The sequence below is a fragment of the Pieris rapae genome, chromosome 8 (genome assembly GCF_905147795.1).
Source record: "Pieris rapae chromosome 8, ilPieRapa1.1, whole genome shotgun sequence".
Classification (NCBI taxonomy): domain Eukaryota; kingdom Metazoa; phylum Arthropoda; class Insecta; order Lepidoptera; family Pieridae; genus Pieris; species Pieris rapae.
Window position 1 is genome coordinate 5,321,868 of NC_059516.1, and position 22,426 is coordinate 5,344,293.

Genomic DNA, 22,426 nt, shown 5'->3' on the forward strand with positions numbered 1-22,426 from the left:
AATGAAATGACATCTAATGCCTAATGCCTTAGGCATTCGATTTCTTTGTTTTGACGTCAAAGAACGTCACTTCTCTGTCAATTCGACTATGACAATTACTAAAGAGATTATGCCTGTCTATTTTAATGGTTGCAAATTCCCGAACACATTTAAATTGTGAATTTACATTATTTAACGTACATAGTAATGAAAAATAATATAAATTAATAAACAGAAAATTAAACCATACTTAAAAAGTTTGTGTTAGTGTACCTTTATCGCTGGCAGCATTTCCGCGCTGTATTGCGATACTTATTTGTTCAGCGAGGAAAGGATCAGCTCTGGTGTCATCGGTACTATCTACCTTAAATTTGCACCTGTGCACTAAAACCCCATGACCCAAGAATCTTTACTCCAAACGGAAGAGTTTATGAGTTGAAGGAAAGATATTATAGCCGGTTATTATTTCCCGCCTGCTCTGTGGCCACCCCAGCTTCTTTGGCGGAAGAAGGTCCGCAGAGGGTGTCCACGTCTTGAGTAAACGACGTTATTATTGGACTGTACATGCAAGAAACAGTAAGGAAGAGTCAATAGTTTTTTCATGAGTCTGTACTGTAGTCAAAGGTCAAGCGTGTGTTGTGTATCCCTGTGTACACTCCGTGATTAAGAAAAATATCAATAAATACACTTAAAATAGAACTACAAAAATAAATCTACAAAGGAACTAGTAAAAATGCAAAACGCAAAGCCGAAAAGCAAAATTGGGCATACGCAGTGGGCAACATAAGCACAGGCATAACAGACTGAGCACGTGAATAAGCACAAATTTAAAAGCACAGATAAATCGGAGTTCAACTTTAAAATAAAGCAAATGTCGTCGGGACAATTAATTTGACAGTTTCTCAGACTTTGCCTCACTCACAATTTTCTTATTTCATGTCTTTCTTAATTTTGTTTATTTTTCATCATTTCTTATTACATTCCACTTAATTTCATTATAAATATTTACATAAATATTTTATTGATGTTGACACTTATAACGATTTTGAAATCAATTTTCACCTTTTGGAAAAATCTAAAATACATTTAACCAATATTATAGCTAAACTAAGCTAAGGTGGAATAACTATAGTAGGTACATTAAAATACAATTTTGTTATAAGTAAAATATAATTCGTTTCATGATCTCTAACTTTGACAAAGAAAATTACCCTGGCATTTGCTATGATATCTATCTATTACTATTTAAAATTTGTTGAGAAAATATAAGACGGCACTTTGGTGACAGGATAAAGAAAAGACAGATCCTTGTTCCATCTATTGTATCGTTTCTTCTCTAAATCCTTTGAAGTGAGACTAAAACATAATATTTAATAGAATAGTTATTAATAAGCAATAAGCATTTATAATTTTAAAATTAAAATGGCAAATCGCACACCCAGATCAATACTGCACTAAGTCAAAATATAACTTTTTTGAGTATCGACTAAAAACTGTTTTATCATATAAGATGTAAAGTTATTACTAAGATTTTTTAAATATTGTGTAAATAACCAAATGCTTATCAATAAACATTAGTTAATTACTGTAAAAAACTCACATAAAGTGTTTAATCCTTACTTTTCGAGTTGATTCACTGTTGTAAAACTATTGAACCAATAAAATAAAAATTATTTCTATTTACTCCGTTCTTACTGATTGATTCTGAAATAATGCAGTGTAATCCTATCATAATATATTTGTCGTAAATATTCAACAAAGAATTATCTGTTTCAATTTCAAGAATGTATTCATAAAACAGTAAATAAAACAATGGAATCTATGAAAATCAGCATGCACTTTTATTATATACTGTGACAGTGTGATCAGCTATATTATGTTATGAAGAAAAACAGTCTTACATGTTTGGGGTCTAAAAAAAGCAATCTTAAACCAAAAATTAATGTAACATCACAAGTTTACTTTCATAATTATCTATTGACTACCTTAAACTTTCTATAAAAAATAAAATAATCACAGGATACTTAGATATGAAATTTTCAATTCAATGAAGGAAATTACGTTTCCTGTAAGTGCTGTGCTACTCTAAATTCAATGCTGTCTTGTAACTGAGTTGACATAATTAGTAGGAAAAATATATTTTTTAATTAATTCCATTATATCTCTCTTTTTGTTTTCAGCCACAGGTTGTTTTTCTGTATATGCTTTAAGAAATTGCGGAGAAAAGTTTTGATCTTTGTAGCGCCTTCGAACACAAACTTTCTTAAAATTAGTCTCACTGTACGATGTTTTATAGAAGAAACTCAAAGGATATTGCTTTTCAACGCGAAGTTGCTTGATTTCAATCCACTTGACTTGGTTATTGTCCTCATCCACATTAAAATTATTGCCCCAAGATTCCTGAAGGGCTTTCAGGTCATAAAAGTTATTGTGTAAAAGTTCTTTTACATGATACGGCTCTCCTGTTTTCTTCGCAGTACGAATTAAAGTAGCATATTGCTGTGGGCAATAAATAGGAACAGATTTTAAGTATCTTTTAATCTATTTTTCTATTACACTGTGGACGTTGTCCCCTTCGTTTCGAGAATGCCCGCGGAAGAAATTATGTCTTATGGAATTAACTCTAAGCATGTTGTTAACTGCGTAAGCATAGAAAGATAGTCAGTATTTGTTTTTTTGTTGCCGAAAGCAATTGTCGCTATAGAATATGACATCACATCATTATTAGGATCCTTTTTTGCAAGTATCAACTCAATGTATGCAAGGACACAACTCCCGATCTCACTTGCACCGCGCTCCGCTTCGGTTTCGGGTATCTTCTGCCGATGGGCCTGGTCTGTTGGATTCATTGTCAGATGAGCACTTTGAGCTGCTAGAGCTTGATGACGATGAGCCTGAGTCTGAAGAGGTACTTGAGCAGGAAGACGAAGATACCCGTCTAGGTATTACAGGTGGCCGGAGTTTTTGTATTTTTCGGATCCGAATCATCTATAAAATCTCTTTCATTACTCTTTTCGGGTGTCAAGACTTTTTTGAAGCTACAATAGATGATACCTCGAGAGCTGATGCTGCAACAGGTGATACCGTGATAGTTAATCATGTAACTGGTGATACCACGATTGATGATGGTGATGCATCTAAATTTTTGCTTCATTTTCAACACAAATTTCTATTTTTCTTTGTGAAGTGGTTGACGCAGCCTCGATTGCCGTTGCTTCCAATGCCTTTTCAAGCAACAATAGACCCCGACCCTTCATCATCTGCCAAATAACATAAAATATTCAATTTCATTCACTAATACTGCATTATCTCAAAAAATATGTTAAATCTTCTTAAAAATAAATTCTAAAACCAATTTTCAAAAGTATTCTTTTAGTTTAGATAATAAGTAGTAATTCTGAGTATTAAAAAATAATATATTGCTCTATTTCCAGAAATTATAACATTATTCACGTTTACCATCAATAGTGCATTATTTGACTAATTTTCAGCTTTATCAAACAACACTGTACTATTTTTGAATAATTAAAAAAATATAACATACCCTCGTCACCAATACAGTATTATTTAGAAATACTATCAAAACAGCAGAAGCAGGAAATTCACCAACACTGCATTAAATCTAAATAATTCGAAGTAATTTTCTACTTCATTCAACAATACTTAACCATTACAAAATAATTCACTGTTACGTAACGTCACTATATGCTGCTTCTATAAAGGAACAAGTTGCAACTCGAATTAGATTCTTATTCGTGGTACGACTAGGCAGTTATTCATTCACCAAAAGAGACTTAGCACGACATCTGTTGGCTGTTTTAGCAAATAAAGATATGGCTGTCTTTGTGGTATGTGCGGGAAAAAAATGCCTATTTAACTATATAAATAAGTCGATTCGGGGATTTTTTGACTTAGTGCAGTATTGATCTGGGTGTGCGAAATGTTAAAGTGATTATTGTTTGGTTTAATTTATTGCAGAATAAACTTACTTCAATGTAGGATCCAATACAAGAGGATATTCCAATGGTATATGAATGTTATAGGCCATTAGAGGACACGGAAAGTTTAAGTTCGCCAATGGTAATATGCCCTCATTATCTTTCTGAATCTAGAACGAATATATATTTTATTGCAGATTAAGGAATATCCTTGAAATAGGTTAATATAATTTAATACTAACAAGGTCTTCCTTATTAAACTTTAGAATGTTAGAACACCATTTCCATATATTCTTATCAGCAGCCCCGCGTTGGTGTAATCTTTTGTGTAGATCTGATAATTTTTTTATTGGCTTGAACGTCTAAAAAAATTTCAATGCAAATTATTCGTAGAGTATGAACTGAGATGTATCGTTCTTAACTGGATGCATTTATTGTAAAATGGATTAGGCAATAGGTACTGTAATGTAACTTTTTAAACAATAACTCATAACTACTACTATTGATTTCTGTATGCCCAGTTAGGCATTGATTTATTTAACTCCTTATAAATAGGACAAGATGCCGAAACGATACGTGTGAACATTTTAAAATACGGCTTTCCGTATGTTAAAATGTTCGCGTTCGCGTTTCTAAATCTTACACCTACAATCGACGGCTACAATTGATACTACTGGATATGAATCAATCAAGGCTCTGAGGTCTTCAGGCCGGCCATGATTTGAGTAGTCGAGGATCCCCCCTTTAGTAATTAGTTCGTTGTTATAAAATCTTCTCCATAACGAGCGCAACCACGGAAATTGGAAACATTTAATGTATTTTTTTAGTGTCGCCTCGTTGACTGTATTATTTCATAATAATTTTTTTATTCTACATAAACAGTATCTCTTTTTTTTTAATATTTTCTAGATAATTTATGTAGTCTTTGGAGATATTAAATAGCTTACGTAAATGGTATTGGTAACTTGAATGATAAAACACTACTACCGCTTTCTTTTAAGAACTTTTTGTAGGACCTTTACAGCAAATCCCAAAAAGAAGCCTCTTAATTTTATGTTGGACATTATTTCCTTTAAATTCGTCACCGTAACTTTAACAGTATCTATGAATTATTGGCAGCATGCGTGCCTTCATAGCCTTTTTAAACTTATTTACTCCCAAGGTCGGATAAACCTAGCCACATGTCGCCATATTTGCGTGTTATAAGTAGGCGTCAATAAATCCACTTACATTGGCTTTTCTCGGTTTTCCTCTCCTACTGGGTAGCGGAAGTGAATTAGTAATGCTTGTTGGTTTCGTGTGTGAAGTCAACGCCGAAGGACTCAGCTCTGAGCCTAATGTTTCCACCATATCCAATTCATGATCGTGTCGAAGAATTGTATCCTTTAAATATTTATCTGAATTACATTATATCATATATATAATCATAATTTTGTTTCAAAATCATTACGTTTAGTAATTTAGAACGAACAGACGAATTACAATGACGACAAAAAGCTAATACTGCCAAACAATAAAATGTCGAATATGAGGTAGAAAAACGCGTTACTTACTTTAAATTTAAACAAACACAAGGTAAATTATCTTTGTTTGAAAGGTGTTAAAAGTTACCGGCAGATGGCGTGGTTTTTAATGCCATAATAAAACCTCACCTTTAGTTTTTCTATATCCATGTTAATCTTCTGTCTGGTCAGCGTTTCCGATTTTATCTCATCTATGAGAAATGACCAATACTTGTTCACTCGAGATAAATCTCCGTACTGCGTTTGTGGAATATATAAGAAGATTCGTTTGGCTATGATTGACGGCAGTAGCTGCAACTGCAATAATTAGTTTATGACTTTGCCTTGTTTATGCGATTAGAGTACCTGCTAAACTTAAATATTGTATTATAGATCGAATACAATGACTTCACCATTTATTGAAGTGAAACTTCTTTAGAATCGTGATTACAAACTGGATGCAAAGGAAAAAGCGACAGTAAATAGAGACAGAAACATAACTACGTAAGATTTAATGTGGGAGAAAATGAGATGAGAGGCATTATACAGCCTCTTTTTGCTGCTGCTTTTTCATTTTATCGAATTTCAAACTTTTGTTTAGTTTTTGTCAAATTAAAGATTTATATTGAACTTAAAAAATTAAAATTTATCATTTAAATATACTGTTTTTAATGAAAAGTTTAATACATTTAGATAGTGAAAAAGTTTAATTTTAAAATGATTATTTATAAAAACTTTGTTTTTAAAGGTTTCACTTCTATCGCGTGTGAATTGCACATATTTTTTTATTACGATTTTTAACAGATTTAGAAAAGTAAAGAAATAAAATAATTTACTTTTACTTTAGATTAAAATCTTAGGCTCGCAGTTCAATTTGTCTTCTTCTTTGTATGTCTATGTCAAACTAACTACCAATTTTTTACTTTATCTAAAGAGTTAAAGTAAAAACTTGGTTCGAAACAAAACCTTCAAAATATAAATAAATTCTTACAAGATCAACAGTTTCGATATTTTCAGGCTTAGGTCGGTTCACCTTCCAAATTGTTCTTTTTGTGTCGTCTTTGAAGGTCATTTCTAATTCTTCCAATTTAAAACTATCGCGAATAGCTTTTATCGTAAAGTTCCAATTGGCTAATGCTGTTTCCAACTAGAAATTAATGAATAATCTGGTTGAATACCTAATAATTATATTCAGAAATGCATATAAACAAAACATGATTAGTATTTTAGCTAAATTTTAGTCAAAGAACAAATTTCTTGAAAAATGAAAAATATGTCGCAAAGGTGCATTCGTATATAATAATACTTTTAATACTTTCGCAGTTAAACTTTGAATAAAGATTTTAATTTTAAATGTATTTACATAATATATTGGTCTAACAAATTATACGTAAGAGCTAAAAATGGGTTTTTATATTTTCAACGAATATACAAAATGTTGTTGTGTCTGTGACATTGAAATTTTCAGTTTTAACGCATCTGTGGAAGTGGCCGCTTCAGCGAAAGCGCGGTAAAGGCTAACTGTTTTAGTTTTGACGTTTGTCGATAAACACCTAGTTCATTGAATTTTACCAATGAGATAAATAAAAACTTCTTTATTTAATATAAAATTCTCCTGAAAAATATCTATACAATTTCGTAAGCTTCTACATATTTCTATGAGATTAAAGTTTTATAGTTTACAACAGTTTTATAGTTTCATACCGATAAATCCGGTACAATAGTATTAAATTTAAATATGTACTACATTATATAGAAGACATTACATCTTTTTGGGCTTGTCCGGGGAGAAGCGTTTGTCTATTCTCTTGCCCTTGGGAAAAGGATCCCTTCCCACGCGGAATATCTTTTTTAGGCTGAAACATTGATGTAATATAATTTTTAAAATTTGAACCTTTAATTAACTATAAATTTAACCTTACCTGTTCAACAACTGGTTTTGCTTTCTCGGGTTCATTAACTACAGCGTATTCGATAATTTCCTCAAGCTGTTTTTCTCTATGCTCTTCATATATCATCTGTGCTGTTCTAAGAATCTCCCAGATTATTGGACCTCCAGCTACTGTCAAAAGCTCCGACAATACGAGAGCTTGCTGGGCCTTAAAATATTTAAAATAAACCTACTCGTATAATAGCTTAAATACATTTCTCAGTCACTGTTTAGTTAGCATGAAGGTTTTTCTAGAATCTAGAATGTCAAAAAATACTGGCTGGGTGAATAAGTATTAAATTGTTATATTGAGCAATAAAATAGATAATTACTAAAAAATCAATCTAGCCGTTAATTTGCTTTGTACTTATAACAAAAAGTTTAGTTTTCTTCTGGAAGTAGTACAAAAAGTTGAAATTTTGTCAACTTAAAAATCAACGTTTTGTTGACGAATTTTTGAAACCATCAATCTCTTAAATCATGATGCTTTCAGATTTGCCGGGTGAGCAAAGTTAGTAAGTCAGTATTATATATATAAGGAAAATACTATATACCTGTGTCGAATATATATACCATATACATAGTTTATATTTAATAATCTCGTAGTTAAGTGCCTATGTGTTTTAAACTAAAAAATATTATACAACATACAGATTCAAGTCTCGAAAACCAATTCTGTTCCTTTATCATGGCATCTTCTACCAATTCTAATGGTAATGCTGTTCTATTGTTGTCCATCGGGACCAGATCATAGCTGCTCCATACTTCTTTGCTGAAACGAAAACATACATAAACTAGCGGTTTATCCCTGCTTCGCACGGATAGCTAAATGTATGTAGGATTCTTATGATGAAATAATTCTTCAAATCGGGCTTATATTTTGAAGCCTATTCAGTCAGAAGTCCAATTAATTTGCTTCTGAAGTATTGACCATTATTACTTTCATAAGATATCAATAAAACCCAGTGGTATAAAAATATTAACAAAATTTTAAAACAAAATATTATTAAACAGAAGATGAATATTGTTCCCATCAGTGTTCATCACTATTGACGAATCACAATCATATCCAAAACCAAAATCTAGGTCACAAAGTACGTAAATAAATCTGCTAAGCAACTGTATGTATGAATCCTGGCCGTATTGTACTATGCATAATCAACCCATACATTTATTTCTAAACATATAAAATATTCAAAGCTTATCTTACGAGAGAAATCACCGTTAACTAATTACACCGTTAATTAAATGATAAACACAAAGTCAAGTATACTGTATACGTTCACCATTACTTCATTATTTAAAACACAGAAGGTAACAAGAGTTAAAGTACAAACTATTTGAAATTAACACGTTTTAATGTATTATAGTCATCATCCAAATTGATGCGATCATTATGATCCGTAATAACAAATATACGATGATTTCACGGCCATAGCATGAAAGCTGCTGTCTAAAAGTGACCCTGAAGAAGAGACCTGTAGTAGAGAAGGTAGCTCGGTGAGTAGTTACGACATACCCACAGATTGAAGAAACGGCATCTTTAGGTCTACAATTCCATATTGATTTCAAGAACAAAGATAGCGTCAAGATACTCTTTACATCATTTACAAGCATTAACAAGAACCGCCTTTTATTCTTCCATGAAATCCTTAAAAACCAATACTTCGAAATAAGGAGATGTTTGCTAAACTCTATTGACTCTTCGTAATAGTCCTTCTTACCTGAAATTACAAAATGCTGGATTATCCATTTATTAATATTAATAAAGAAGTGTTATTCACCTTTTTCTACGGTTTCTTACGAATCTTCTAATCTTGGGTTTATTTGAGGAACTGGAGTTGCCTTTTTCTATATTTATATATAAAAAAAAATCCTTTTAAAAATATATAGAAGCTGGGGTTTGGATTGTTGAATATAATTTTGTACCGTCTAAAGCAAAAGCAATAGTGACAGTTTGATTGATGATATGTTATTATTACGGGAAAATATCGTTACAGCGGCATTGTCACTTCTTGGAAAAGCTAAGAGAATTGCCACATGTGTGTTAAAGGTAATTTAATTTGACTGACTTTACCTATACGCAACCAATGTATAGTTTTTAGCTTTATAAACAAAAAACTCTCGCCCCTAAAAGTACGAGGTAAACACACTTCTGCGTCCGTGGAATTGATATTTTTTAGGGCAATAAGCCTTTTAGTCAAAATAATGATAATTACAATGATTCTTGTGTACCATATATTTGTGACCAAGAAATATTAACTAGCAACTATTTTTAATTCCTTATGTACTCACAAAGTAGAATACTTACCACATATCATTTCAGCCAATATTAATTCATCGATTAAATTAACTTGCTTTGAAAGATCCGCAAATGAAGTCATCTTTAAATAATTAATTTTTCAATTTATGAAACGTCGAAAATTTTATAAATGACAATCATTTGATAGATAACACAGCAGACACTTTCAAAAAAAGGATTTTACACGAAAATAAACTTCACAATTTTCTTTGCATTTGCATTTATTTATACATATTTCTTTTTAATCCTCGCATTTCCTAGCTCGTCGATCCCAGGGTCAGCATTACAATAGCTGTTACATAAGTATACAGCATCATTCCAGTTACAAATCCGACGTTGTCAGTCGTTGCGATGACGCGAGCAGAAACGACACCCCAAACAATATCAGTTAAACCTAAAAGTGCTAATTTGTGTCGATTCATTTGCATCATATCAATCACTGTGGTTGCATCTATTTCCTATGTCGTTTATAGAAAACCAGTCGATTCATTAGGAGACCCGTCCGATCAGTTCATAGTTAAGAACATCCCGAAAACCTTTACGAGGTTTGAAAGTGTTGAACCTGAGGATAGAGACGTTTTCAAGGGTTTCCAAACTTCATTTCTGCCTCATGAAGATATAATATTAACACAACGGTTCGACACAGATTCTGATGTTAGAGATTTTGCGTACACAACAAATGAACCGTCAAAGAGGATCAAACGCAGAAGCCAAATAGCGTCCAATGACTATGAGTAAGTCTGTAAATGAAAATTTTCTTCAGTGTACCAATTATTTTTATATATTAATGTGTATAATATGGTCCCAGAATATTTCGAATTGACAAAAGTATACAATATTTTCTTTATTCAATTCTGTTGACTACATTCGATCAACAATTGCTTGAAAACATTGAAAATTTAAAATTCTACTTAGGATCATTCAAGAAAAGAGCGTACCAATTCTTAAAAGGCCGGCAACGCACTCGCGAGCCCTCTGGCATTAAGAGTGTCCATGGGCGGCGGTATCTCTTAACATCAGGTGAACCTCCTGCCCGTATGTTCCCTGTTCTATAAAAAAAAATGTGATAGTTAAATAAATAGTAAACTTTATCTGATCATAGTATAAATAAAAAATATCTATATGTTAAACTTCGGTTAGTTGCATACCAAACGTTCATTAGAATGTTGCAATTTAGGTTAAGGATTAAACGTGTACATTTATAATACACATACGCCTTCAAAAATAAATAACATACTGTAATGCAAGTATTAATATATGTATTAATACAAATGAAAGGGATTCCTGCATAAACAAAAAAAAAGAAAATGAAAATTTTAGTCGTATATACTTTACCTTGTAAATGTAATTTTTGGGTCGATGTATGAATAATACATGAGTTTACTTTAGATACTAGTTAACCTATTTTGGTTGTGCTTTAGACGCGTTCATCGCATAGGTTCGATGGTCTTGAACTCTGTATTTGACCTATCATAATTATGTTCATCTACTAGTTGTAAGCCTATGTTTAAATTAAATTTACTAACCACCTGCCAATTGTTAACGACTGTAAGCGAACTATTTATTTATGATATTCATACTTTCAGAGAAGATGAATCATTGCAAAATGATGAATATGAAGAGGGTAATGTTGGTGGTTATGTCAATGAAGAGAACTACCAATACGATGACGATAGTAAATTACAAAGGTACTTATATTTATTAGTTTTAGATTAAATTATTTGTAATTTACGAGTATATATCGCGATCGTAACACAATATGAAATGATTTAAAGTTAAATTTATTAAATATACGTCTACAATTATTATAATACTAGTACACTAACTCAACCTTAGCCACTGTAGGTACAAATTTTTAAATGGCTGACAACGGAATTGCGAGTCCTCTGGCATTACCCATCGTAATTTAGGTTAGCCTTTTTACAATATCCTTTAAACAATAATGTAGGGAACGGAAACAGATGAGTCAAGATTGTTATTATAACTTCAGTGTACTCATAGGAGGCTCCAGAAGATAAACCAGTCCTCATATGGAAATTGTATTCGTTTTTACAACAAACTCCCAAACGAAATTAGAGAACTATCACTAAATAAATTCAAAGCCCTTGTGAAAAGTAAATTAATTAATAAAGCCTTTTATAAATGTGACGAATACTTAAATGATCCTAATCCTTGGGATTGATTTGCTTTAGTTAAAACAACTTGTATTAAAAATTTGGGGATTGAAAAGAGTGGCGGAAAGTTTCTTGCCAGTTCTTCTTACCCGCTTTACACCCTTGACTTGCGAACTGGTTGTAAATGTAAATTTACAATTAATTTAATTTGTTTTTTTTTGACGTTCATAAGTGTACATGTTTACCTATAAATAAAGATATTTTTGAGTTTGAGTTTGAGGAAGGGATATTTTTACGACGTTTCTAGTACTGACTTTGTTTACTATTATTGACTTTAGTGTGGCACATCCAGAACTATACGTAGACCGCGGCCCTTTAGACGATGTCGAACAAGTTCGCAGACAACCTGAGCTCGAGGAAGGAGAAATGAGTTCAGGTGCCCATGTATACAAACAAGTACGGTCTCATACAGGTATGTGGTAGACATATCCTCTTACTGTATAAAATTTAAATTGAACCGTGTTCGCCTAGTGGCTTTAACCTGCGACTCTCATCTCTGAGGTTGTAGGTTTGATCCCCGGCTGCATACCAATGGACTTTATACCTAAAAAAAATATGTTTTTTTGAAGTATATAGCCTCAAATAAAATGCTCACTATTGTAGCTAGTACAATAGTGAGCGTTTTATTTGAGGCTTAAATGCTTCGTAGATATATTCAATAAGAGTGTTTCTATCAAGTGGTAGAAACTATTAATTATTATTTAAACTATTTATATAAAACCTATAGCGTTTTTGTATATTTGTTATGGTATGAAAGTGGCATGGGCACGGCGAGAAATTGGGCTTTTTGTCTCTCTCTCTCTTCTATTCATTTCTCTTGAGTTAGAGTAAGCAAACATTTCTGTCTCAATTGCTATATCAGTAAACAAAATAATAAAGAAAAAAAGGACTCATATAGTTGGGCATGCACAGCATACCAACGTTTTAAGATATACGTATTATCAACATATTCAGGATACCATTAGTGCTATATTTAAACTGATGGATCATTCAAGATTGATTATGGTCAAAGCATTTAACAGCTACGAGTCTTAAAATGGATTGAATTTAAACATTTTTAGAAAATTGAAATCTATTGATATTTAAATTGTCAGACGTTTTTGTACGCGTATAAAAGCAATACACTACGCGCTCATTATCCAATTGTCGTTAAAATGAGTCAAGTTCATGACCAATTCTATTGCTATTAGACTTGTCAACTGCTACTAAATATAAGCATAAAGAGAAACTCGCAGAGGAAAATTTCAGAAAACTATCGAACTATAGTCAACTTAATTTTAATTTTTAATTAGGTATGGAGTTAATAAGAAATGAGCGTGAAATCTAAGGATTTATATTCACGGGATTATTCATAATAATCTCGATTTAAAATACAGTGTAAATTCTATATAACGACACTGATGGGACTGTACATTTTTTGGCTTTATAGAGTGTGTCGTTAAATCGAGTCATGTCACATGGACTTTACACTGTATTTGTTTTAGATGAACTTTTCAGCTTATTTAGATTTCATTTTAATGAAGAATAGTCTTAAAGTAGTCAATTATTTGTTGTATAAGGGCTATATTGAGCTAGGTTCTAGACCAAGGCACTAAAGAAAGACCTATTTGATTTAAAAACGTTAATTACTCTTCTCTAAGGAATAAATGTTTAGGGATGGGTCGTAATTATATTTTTACTATCCCGCAAACTTTGTTTCGCATAAAAGAATGATTAAATAAAAAAGATTGATCCCTTCTTAGCGTACTTTTTAGTAGATACCTACATGCCAAAATATGCGTCATTTTTCTAATCTAGCCATTTAGAGACTGTTGGCTTTTCCGTAATAATTGTTTAAAGTCTTTTTCCGTGCAATTTTTCCTTCCAATTTCAAATTCTTCCTGAATTGTTCCAGTCGTTATCGAGAATTGAGCTGAACATTTTCCGATTTTTTTTTACATAATATAGATAGAAAAATATACTTTATATTATTATATTGGCATGGCCTTAGATAAAAATTATACCGACTTCAATATGCATTTAAAAGTATTTAATACTTGTTCATTATATTTATTGCTATTGTATTATCAAGAGAATTGAATCTTTTTAAGTATAATTTGTTTATTTATCGATATTAAAGTTGATATTTTTAAGTCGGTCCCATAAATCAATAATTATATAAAACCCCAAAGTGTATGGACCCCCAAAAAGTGGGTAAAAAATAGCTATATAAGAACATCTAATAATAATTTTTGTATTTTGTTATCGGTGAATTATTTTTCTAAATTTCTAAACTTCCTCGAATCAAGAAGAATCGACTTTCTTATAATATTTAGTTATTATTTACGCAGCCATACCGTATTCAAATAACTTTCAGGTATACACGGCTTTTGGAAAGGCCAAGGAGATAGAGAAACAATAAGAAACACGCAAGCAAACATCATGAAACAATACATGGATAAGAACGCAGACCCTTGTCATGATTTTTATCAATATGCGTGTGGGAACTGGCCAACACTGAATTCTATACCAGCAGATAAGGCTGGGTGAGTTCTTTTGTATACACTAGATATCGATTATTGAAGTTAAGCGACACTTGTTGCAGTCATTAATGTGATTGGTATAATGTTTCACGTCATGACGTGTCTTAAATTGTTGTCCTCAGGTAATTAAGATATTTTCCTTTAATTAATTACATAAATTCATAATTTTTTGTGTTTGTTAGTTTCGAGGAATTTTACTCAGATATAGCATTATTGAAACTATTCGTATTATTTCAGTTATGATACCTTTGAAATGCTGAGAGAAAACTTAGATGCAGTCCTTAAAGATCTACTTGAATTTAAAAGTACTGAATATATATCATCCACATATCCAGGACCACATTTAGATTTAGACAAATCCTTTTTAGACGTACTTAGTCCTTCAACGTGCCCCAATTTGCTTAATGAATTGCACATAGATATTGTACTAAAACCCAGTGAAGATATAGAAGAATTGCCCCATTACAACATTAACGAGCATGATAAATCTGAAATCATAAATAGAATTCGAAGATATTTAGACAAAGTTACATACAAAAAGAAACATAAAACTAAATACAAAATACACGAGTTTTTAAATGCACACAAGCGAAGCAAAAAATATCTAAGGCCAAAGAAATCTAATTTTAGAAATGGACGAAAATTACTTTCAAAGAGAAGAGTAAAAAGAAGACAGAAGCCAATAGAAGAAATTATATCTCATTTCACTGTTAAGCCAACGGATCCAGCGCAAGGAGATGCCACATTGAAAGCCAGATATTTGTTTAAATCTTGTATGAATCACGAAATATTGCGGCAAAGGGCCCATCAGCCGCTCTTAGATCTGCTAGATCTGTTCGGTGGATGGCCTATATTAAACCCTGAATGGTCGCCAACAAACTTTGACTGGCTTGAACTGATGGCTAAATTACGATTATTTAATAATGATATTTTGATATCTCAGTGGGTTGGGCCGGATATTAAGAACTCCGACGAGTACGTCATTCAATTTGACCAAACCAGCCTAGGTATATTGTTGTATTATGCTAGATCGGTAAATTAAACGAAATATTTTTACTGATTATAAAATATGTTAGAGATTGTCGATTGTCCTGGAAGACTCGAATGAGGATCATGAAGCGTCGCATTACAAAAAATATTGAGAAATTTTTAATAATGCTTAATGCTCATGATTTTGGGTAACGGTGGTGAAGAAAGTTGTAGGATTCATTGTCGAGACTTGGCGCCGAGAGTACTATAGCATTTAGGAGACAAACTTAACTCAGTCTCTCTATATTACCCTCAACCTAGGAGGGAAATAAAGGAGATGTTTAAACTTTAGTTGGTTTGTGCTGTGTCCACTGCTAGACATTGGCCTCTTCTGTAAATTTCCAGTACGACCGGTTCCCCGAGCTCTACATTATCTGCCCACCCAGTGGTAGGCCGTTGAACGCTTGCCGATTAGCCCTCAGCCTCCATTTCAGGACTTCTCTCGGTCATCTTTCCCATCGGCCATCCGTTCTTGGGGCAATCTACACCACCCACTACCTTATTATTACTTATATACTATTTAACCTTTTATAAGGTTTTTGCTATGCCAGCAACTTTAGCTCTAAAAGTATCAAATGGAAATCAACGATCTTTCATAAGCAATTTTTCAATTTTTTTACATTATTTCACATAACAATTTAAATCCAATGACTTATAGATTCATTGTACAGTGGTCTTACAGGTTTACCAACTCGTGATTACTTTCTTCAGGACTCAAATCTAGCTTATTTAGATGCGTACAAAGCCTACTTGATAAAAGTCGCAATTTTGCTCGGAGGCGAGCCTGGGTATGTGAAGACAAGCGCTGAAAAGTTAATGGATTTTGAAATCAAGTAAGTTTTCATTTTAGTGCCTAATAATAATATGCAGACAAATTACTAAAGATACTTTGTTGGATTGGATATGGATTTTGGCCTTATCCAAGACTGATTGGATAGACGATGAGACCAAAAATCTTGCTGCCCACAAAGTAGACTCTATGATTAGATAGCATTTGATTCTTTGTGCATTTTTATTTCACGGACATATGTCATCCATTTTTGGATATGAGAAATGCCAGTTTCCTCACGGTGTGAAAATCTTCTAAAATGACAGCACAGTTGAACTGGCAATAAACTCTCCGTTACCACTTAAAAATCCAAGATTTTTTCGCAAAATGTTTGTATGCACCAGCAACCATTTATCAAGCTCCTTATCACATGTTGAAGCAGTTAATTATTGTAATTAAATAAAAAATAAAGTTTCACCTCTATCAGCAAAGTACGGAGAAATAATAGAAGTACTTACACGTGTTAATAGTTTATTTTTCATAGATTAGCCAAAATTACATCAGCCCCCGAAGATAGACGTAACGTATCGGATTTGTATCGACGAATGCCGTTATCCAAGTTGGAAATGATGGTGCCGAAGGTCGATTGGAGGAGATATTTATGTATCGTAATGAATAGAACTGTACATCCAGGGGAAACTGTTGTGCTCTTCGCATTGAATTATGTTCGGGTAAGAATAACTAGAAACAAAAAACACCCCTGGTCCACCACCTTTTCGGTATGGGCCCCAAATCTCTGTATAACAGATACAGAGATTTGGAGCCCAAACCAACGTCATCGTTTATGTTTCTTATGAGTCAGGTAGGTGATCTGCCTTCTGTGCTTGACATACGGCGTCGACTTTTTGTTTGAAGCATGACATTCCTTATGTTTTTCATCACCTTACGAGGGAGTGTTTAATGGGCACATTGAAAGGAAACTCCATTGGTGTACGGCTTAGAATCGAACCAATGACCACAGGGATAAGAGGCTCTCGGGCCACTAGGTCAATACTGTCCTGATAACTATTACCTATGTTACATATTTAGTGTAAGTTTTTTTTTGTAAAACAAGGGGCGAACGGGCAGGCAGCTAATCTCATGTCAAGTGGATACCGACGCCTAATCATTGCTAGACGACTCGTACGCTGCCCGTCTGAAGAATTTGGTCGCTTTTATCTTGAATTTGTTTGGTCCCTAAGTCAAAACGGCTTGGAAATACATCAATGGGCATCCCAAAGCGGCGGTGCGCAAAAAGAAACCGCTCAGTTAACTTGCTTTAAATCTCCTGTATAAATTAGACCTATATCATTGACTTGAACACTTTTATTACGAATTATTAAATTATATACACTCGACGCGAGCTAAGCAGATGATTCGTCTTATATTATACTATATAATTATATAACGCCTTTATATAACAATTTGGCAGCACTTGGTTCAATTAATTGAGAAGACGGAACTAACCACTTTATCGAACTATCTGCTTTGGCGTTTTGTGAGGCATCGCGTCAACAATTTGGACGACCGATTCCAATCGGCTAAGCAACAGTAAGTAATAATATACTAATTCATATATAACTTTAATAGAATCTCTTGAATCGGCTAACTTGTAATGGCAAAATTAAATGTTTCTAACGTAATTGATTGGAGGTTTTTACTTATATGGACGCAGATGTTGATGTCTAAGCTGGGCTGGATATTTTTTAATATTATTTTTTTATCATAATGTAATTTCAGATTTTATTTCATACTCTTTGGTCGAGAACAGTCCCCTCCACGATGGAAGAACTGCATTTCCCAAGTAAATTCTAATATGGGGATGGCGTTAGGTTCGATGTTTGTGCGTAAATATTTTGATGAAATGAGTAAAAATGACACACTGACTATGACGAGGGAGATTCAACAATCTTTCAGGTGAATATTAAAACAATGCTTTAGTATACTTTAACAATCAAACTTACGCAACTGTCTCTATCCAGCACAGCATAAACACTATTTGACAGAAAGAGAGGAAAGAGTTATTTAATAGAAAACATCATGAGGAATATCCTGTCTTAGGCACAAAAACTCAATGGGTTCCGGCTGATCATCTACTTTGCCTATTATAAAAAAATTATCTCGTAACAGATATAGAAATCTGGGACCCAGACCTGAAGGCTTGTACCACTGGGGTGTTTTGTGTGTTTATAATTAATATTTCAGAGATCTGCTCCATAAGACTGATTGGATAGACGATGAGACCAAAAACCTTGCTGCCCACAAAGTAGACTCTATGATGCTGAGAATCGGATACCCTGGCTTCATTCTAAAGAAGCACGAACTAGATGAAAGATACAAACAAGTGAAGATTTATCCCGATAAATACTTTGAGAATATATTAAATATTCTGCAACATTTGACGAAGATGGAGCAGTCGAGGTGAGAATTTTAAAGGTCAATAACTAATAGGCAACAGGAGAAGAGTCGCAAAAGATAGAGAACAGTGGAAAGGGTTAGAGGAGGCCTTTGCCAAGAGGCAGAACGAACTCCGAGATATACTGGAGTGAAAATATATAAAATGACTGAGTTTCGGAATTAAAAGGCTATATTATATTATTAAAACTAGGCACGACTTATGTAACATAATTTTAGTTAAGTTATAACTAACATATAAATATTTTAGGTAATAATTAGAAGCGTTAACCAAATGTCAACAATCATTGCACACTTGAAGGGAATGTTGAGCCGTTTTTTAGTTTTTACACACTCATACTCGCATAAATTATATTTTAACATTATTGTTTCTGATAATGTCCACTAACATAAGTGTATTAGATTTGTAAACCCTTCGATAAGCCAAAGTAGATTTTGTTAGCGTCGCAACACCACTACCCGTAATTTTGTAATCTCATATTTTAAACTATTAAAGTCGTTTATTTCCCAGCTTCAAACAAATCATTATTTGAACAGTTTCTTTTAAAAACATCCAAAATTAAAAACATCGAATTACAAATATTAAAATATTGTAAGTAACAAAATTGTGATTTGTCTATGGCTCAAAATTTGGCAGATACCTTGGTATATCCATCCAGGTATCTGCTAAATTTGAGCAGATAAGAAGAAGAAGATAGGATAAGATCAGTAACAGATAGAAAAATTTGGGGCCCTGTGGCTGGTCTAAATAGCGTTACTGATGTTTTAATAACTAGAAGATAAGATACTAGCTTCAAAAATGCATATTTCCTGATAACGTTAGTATTGTGAGTAATTACAATGTGAATCCACCGCGTCCGACCTTGGATATAGAGATACGATCAAGGATAAGATACAGAAATATCAGGCCAAGACTAAAGTGATTTTTAAATTACTAAGACACCTCTGTGTTTATAGGATAGGTCAGCCAGTAAACAAGACGTTATGGAATACAGCACCGGCGGTAGTTAATGCTTACTATAGTCGGAACAAAAACCAAATAATGTTTCCTGCTGGGATTCTGCAACCGCCATTCTATCATCGCCATTTCCCACGCTCGCTCAATTTTGGAGGTATTGGAGTTGTTATTGGTAAGTCTTATAATCCTTTGTAATACTGAAGTCAGATCTTAACATTTAAACAGTAAAAAAATAAAGTTTTAGAGCTAAGAATGAAAGAAGTAATAGCTTCTTTATCTTGACCTCATCACGAAACTCTCCCGACTCCATACGATTGGCTACCTTCCTAACATAATATATTAAAACTCCTCTGCATAAACATTTCTTGACCATATCCTATCCTGATCAATCGTCACTTTTGTAATTCTAATATTCTTAGTATTTACTTTTCTTTTGAATTTCATCGCCAATCATGAATCCGTGAGACTAGCTTTTTAGTTTGTTTTATTCATAGTTTATTGTTTTCCTGTAGATTCAGGTTGCCTGGAAGAGATAGCTTGTTAGCGATAAGGCCTTGCCTCCTTTATACTTTTTATGTAATGTTATTTGTGTATTTTTAATGCAATGAAGTGTGAATAAATGAAAATAAATAAAGTTTAACCATGGTTATACATGTAAAAACTGGTATCCATGTTAACACTAAATCGTTAGTCTAATTGGCACCGTTAACTATTACGTAAGCAGATATACTACAATATCGGCAAAACTTAGCAAAGCTCTTTCAAATAACTTGTGTAATAAAGTAATTAATGCTTACGTAATCACCCAATGCCCATGTCATCAAAAATTAGAAAATGAAAGATCCTTCTGCCCCATATACTGCTTATATATTTATATAATGTAAGAACTTTGGGTTGAAATTTCAAAACGAACTTTTAACTCTAGTTAATAAAGGCACACTATACTTTCCTTACATTGAAGGTCATGAAATCACCCACGGTTTCGACGACAAAGGGCGGTTATTTGATTGTGAAGGGAACCTACATCGATGGTGGTCGGACTCGGCCATAGAGGCATTTCATAGACGAGCGCAATGCCTTATTGATCAATATGGAAGATATACTGTTCCCGAAGTTAATATGAAACTAGATGGCGTTAATACACAGGTAAGTACTTTTTTTAATGGGTTTAATTCATGCCAAGTGGGCACAAGGTACTTCGCCAGTGTCGTGTAGATGGAGAAGGCACGAAGGAGATTGATCGGTGAAAAGGGTAAGTACTGTAGATTGTTGATGTCTTATGACTTTGTCAAACTTAGGTTCTACTATGACAGAATACATAAGTAAAATGATAATATGGTCATAACAAGTATAACGCGTACCGCAAGTATAAAGTGTATCACAAGTACAACGCGTATGGTAAGTGAACGTGTTATACTTATACGTTCTGTTAAAATAAAAATATGTTTTAAAATAAAGCTCTATCAAGGTACATACATCGGTGGAGAGAAAGCAGCTTGTTTCAAATTTAATAATTATTCATACTGAAGTTTAGCAACCTAATAACAGTTATATGATTAGATGTCTTTAAAATTCTAAGTAAATAGTTATTAAATAAACTTATTGAAATCCTTTTTGTTATTTAAGGGAGAAAATATAGCAGACAATGGTGGAGTAAAGCAAGCTTTTCACGCATACTTAAACTGGCTTGATCAACACAATGCAGTGCATGAAACACTTCCCGGAATAAATCATACACACACACAACTTTTCTTTCTGAATTTCGCTCAGGTACTGAAAACTAATAAAATAGATAAAAATCTTTATCCCGTAGATAACAAATTAATTAAAACTTTTTCGATTACCTTAAAAATATACCTATCTTAAATTTTCTTATAGTTAGATGTTTATCAGGTATGGTGCGGTTCAATGCGACCAGAAGCGATGCGAAATAAACTCAAGACGGCAGTTCACTCACCAGGAAGGTTCAGGGTTATTGGTACTCTTTCAAATTCTGAAGACTTTGCTAGAGAATTCCAATGTCCAGTTGGATCACCTATGAACCCCAAGCAAAAGTGTAGTGTTTGGTGAACATTGCTTTAATTTAGTATAGGTATTGATACGCCGGAAATACTCGGTTTTATAGAAACGAGTACTGGCCATGTACTGTTAGTTAATAGGTGCATTAAGCATTATATAACTATTATTACTCTTACTAAAAGATCTATTAAAGGTATTTAAATTATATTTATAGTAGTAGATAAAAATTCCTTATTTGTTTGTAGTATACTAAACAATGATAAACCACTCGCCGAAAATCAATCAGTAACAGAATACTCGACGTATCTATAACAGGTATACAAGTACGCACGTTACTTAGGAAGATTTCGTGGTTCATACTTTTTGTAGGAATACCATAATTATATATATAAAGCGTATCATGTAGTTGTCTGTTGATTTATTTTGTATAGACTTTGACTAAACCGACGCGAAGTGCGTGGACAAACGAACTATATTTTTCTAATAGAAACAGCAAATAGAACAAGTGCTAAGTGAAACTTTTGTCTATTGCTTGCAAGTGTTCTTAATATTGTCGTTGGCTTTCGTGTGTACTACCAAAGACAATATTAAGTTCAAAATCGTTAAAACAATTAAATAAACATTTCATTGCAAGAACATGAATTTATATTTGTAACTCAGAGAGAAATGTAATAAGTTGGCGTTTTATTAAAAAAAATACTATATATTATTATTATATACTCATGAGATATTTTTAACGTAGTTTATATACTATTATGTTGATCGTTTATTTCTATACTACATTTAAGTTTTTTTAACGTGTTTGTGTACAGAATTATTATATAGATTTTGCATTTGGTAAATACGCTTT

At 32.8% G+C, this 22,426-nt stretch overlaps 2 protein-coding genes across 2 annotated transcripts; one reads left to right on the top strand and one right to left on the bottom strand.

The window, feature by feature from the left end:
• Positions 1-1,164: 1,164 nt before the first annotated feature.
• On the bottom strand, positions 1,165-9,761 carry LOC110996719. Its single transcript, XM_045629293.1, has 11 exons — positions 9,661-9,761; positions 8,869-9,073; positions 8,001-8,121; positions 7,342-7,518; positions 7,186-7,275; positions 6,411-6,566; positions 5,570-5,737; positions 5,148-5,300; positions 4,160-4,279; positions 3,969-4,087; positions 1,165-1,335 (listed from the first exon to the last, which is right to left on the bottom strand). The coding sequence occupies exons 1-11, from the start codon at positions 9,731-9,733 to the stop codon at positions 1,221-1,223; spliced, it is 1,497 nt and encodes a 498-aa protein (XP_045485249.1). The 5' UTR covers positions 9,734-9,761; the 3' UTR covers positions 1,165-1,220.
• A 236-nt stretch (positions 9,762-9,997) lies between these two features.
• On the top strand, positions 9,998-22,275 carry LOC110996733 (neprilysin-4). Its single transcript, XM_022264547.2, has 14 exons — positions 9,998-10,385; positions 11,238-11,339; positions 12,104-12,237; positions 14,182-14,350; positions 14,585-15,354; positions 16,059-16,209; positions 16,690-16,876; positions 17,617-17,735; positions 17,925-18,101; positions 18,390-18,605; positions 19,557-19,729; positions 20,519-20,703; positions 21,184-21,327; positions 21,451-22,275. Exons 1-14 carry the CDS (start codon positions 10,003-10,005, stop codon positions 21,625-21,627), a joined length of 3,087 nt encoding a protein of 1,028 aa, XP_022120239.2. The 5' UTR covers positions 9,998-10,002; the 3' UTR covers positions 21,628-22,275.
• Positions 22,276-22,426: the final 151 nt, after the last annotated feature.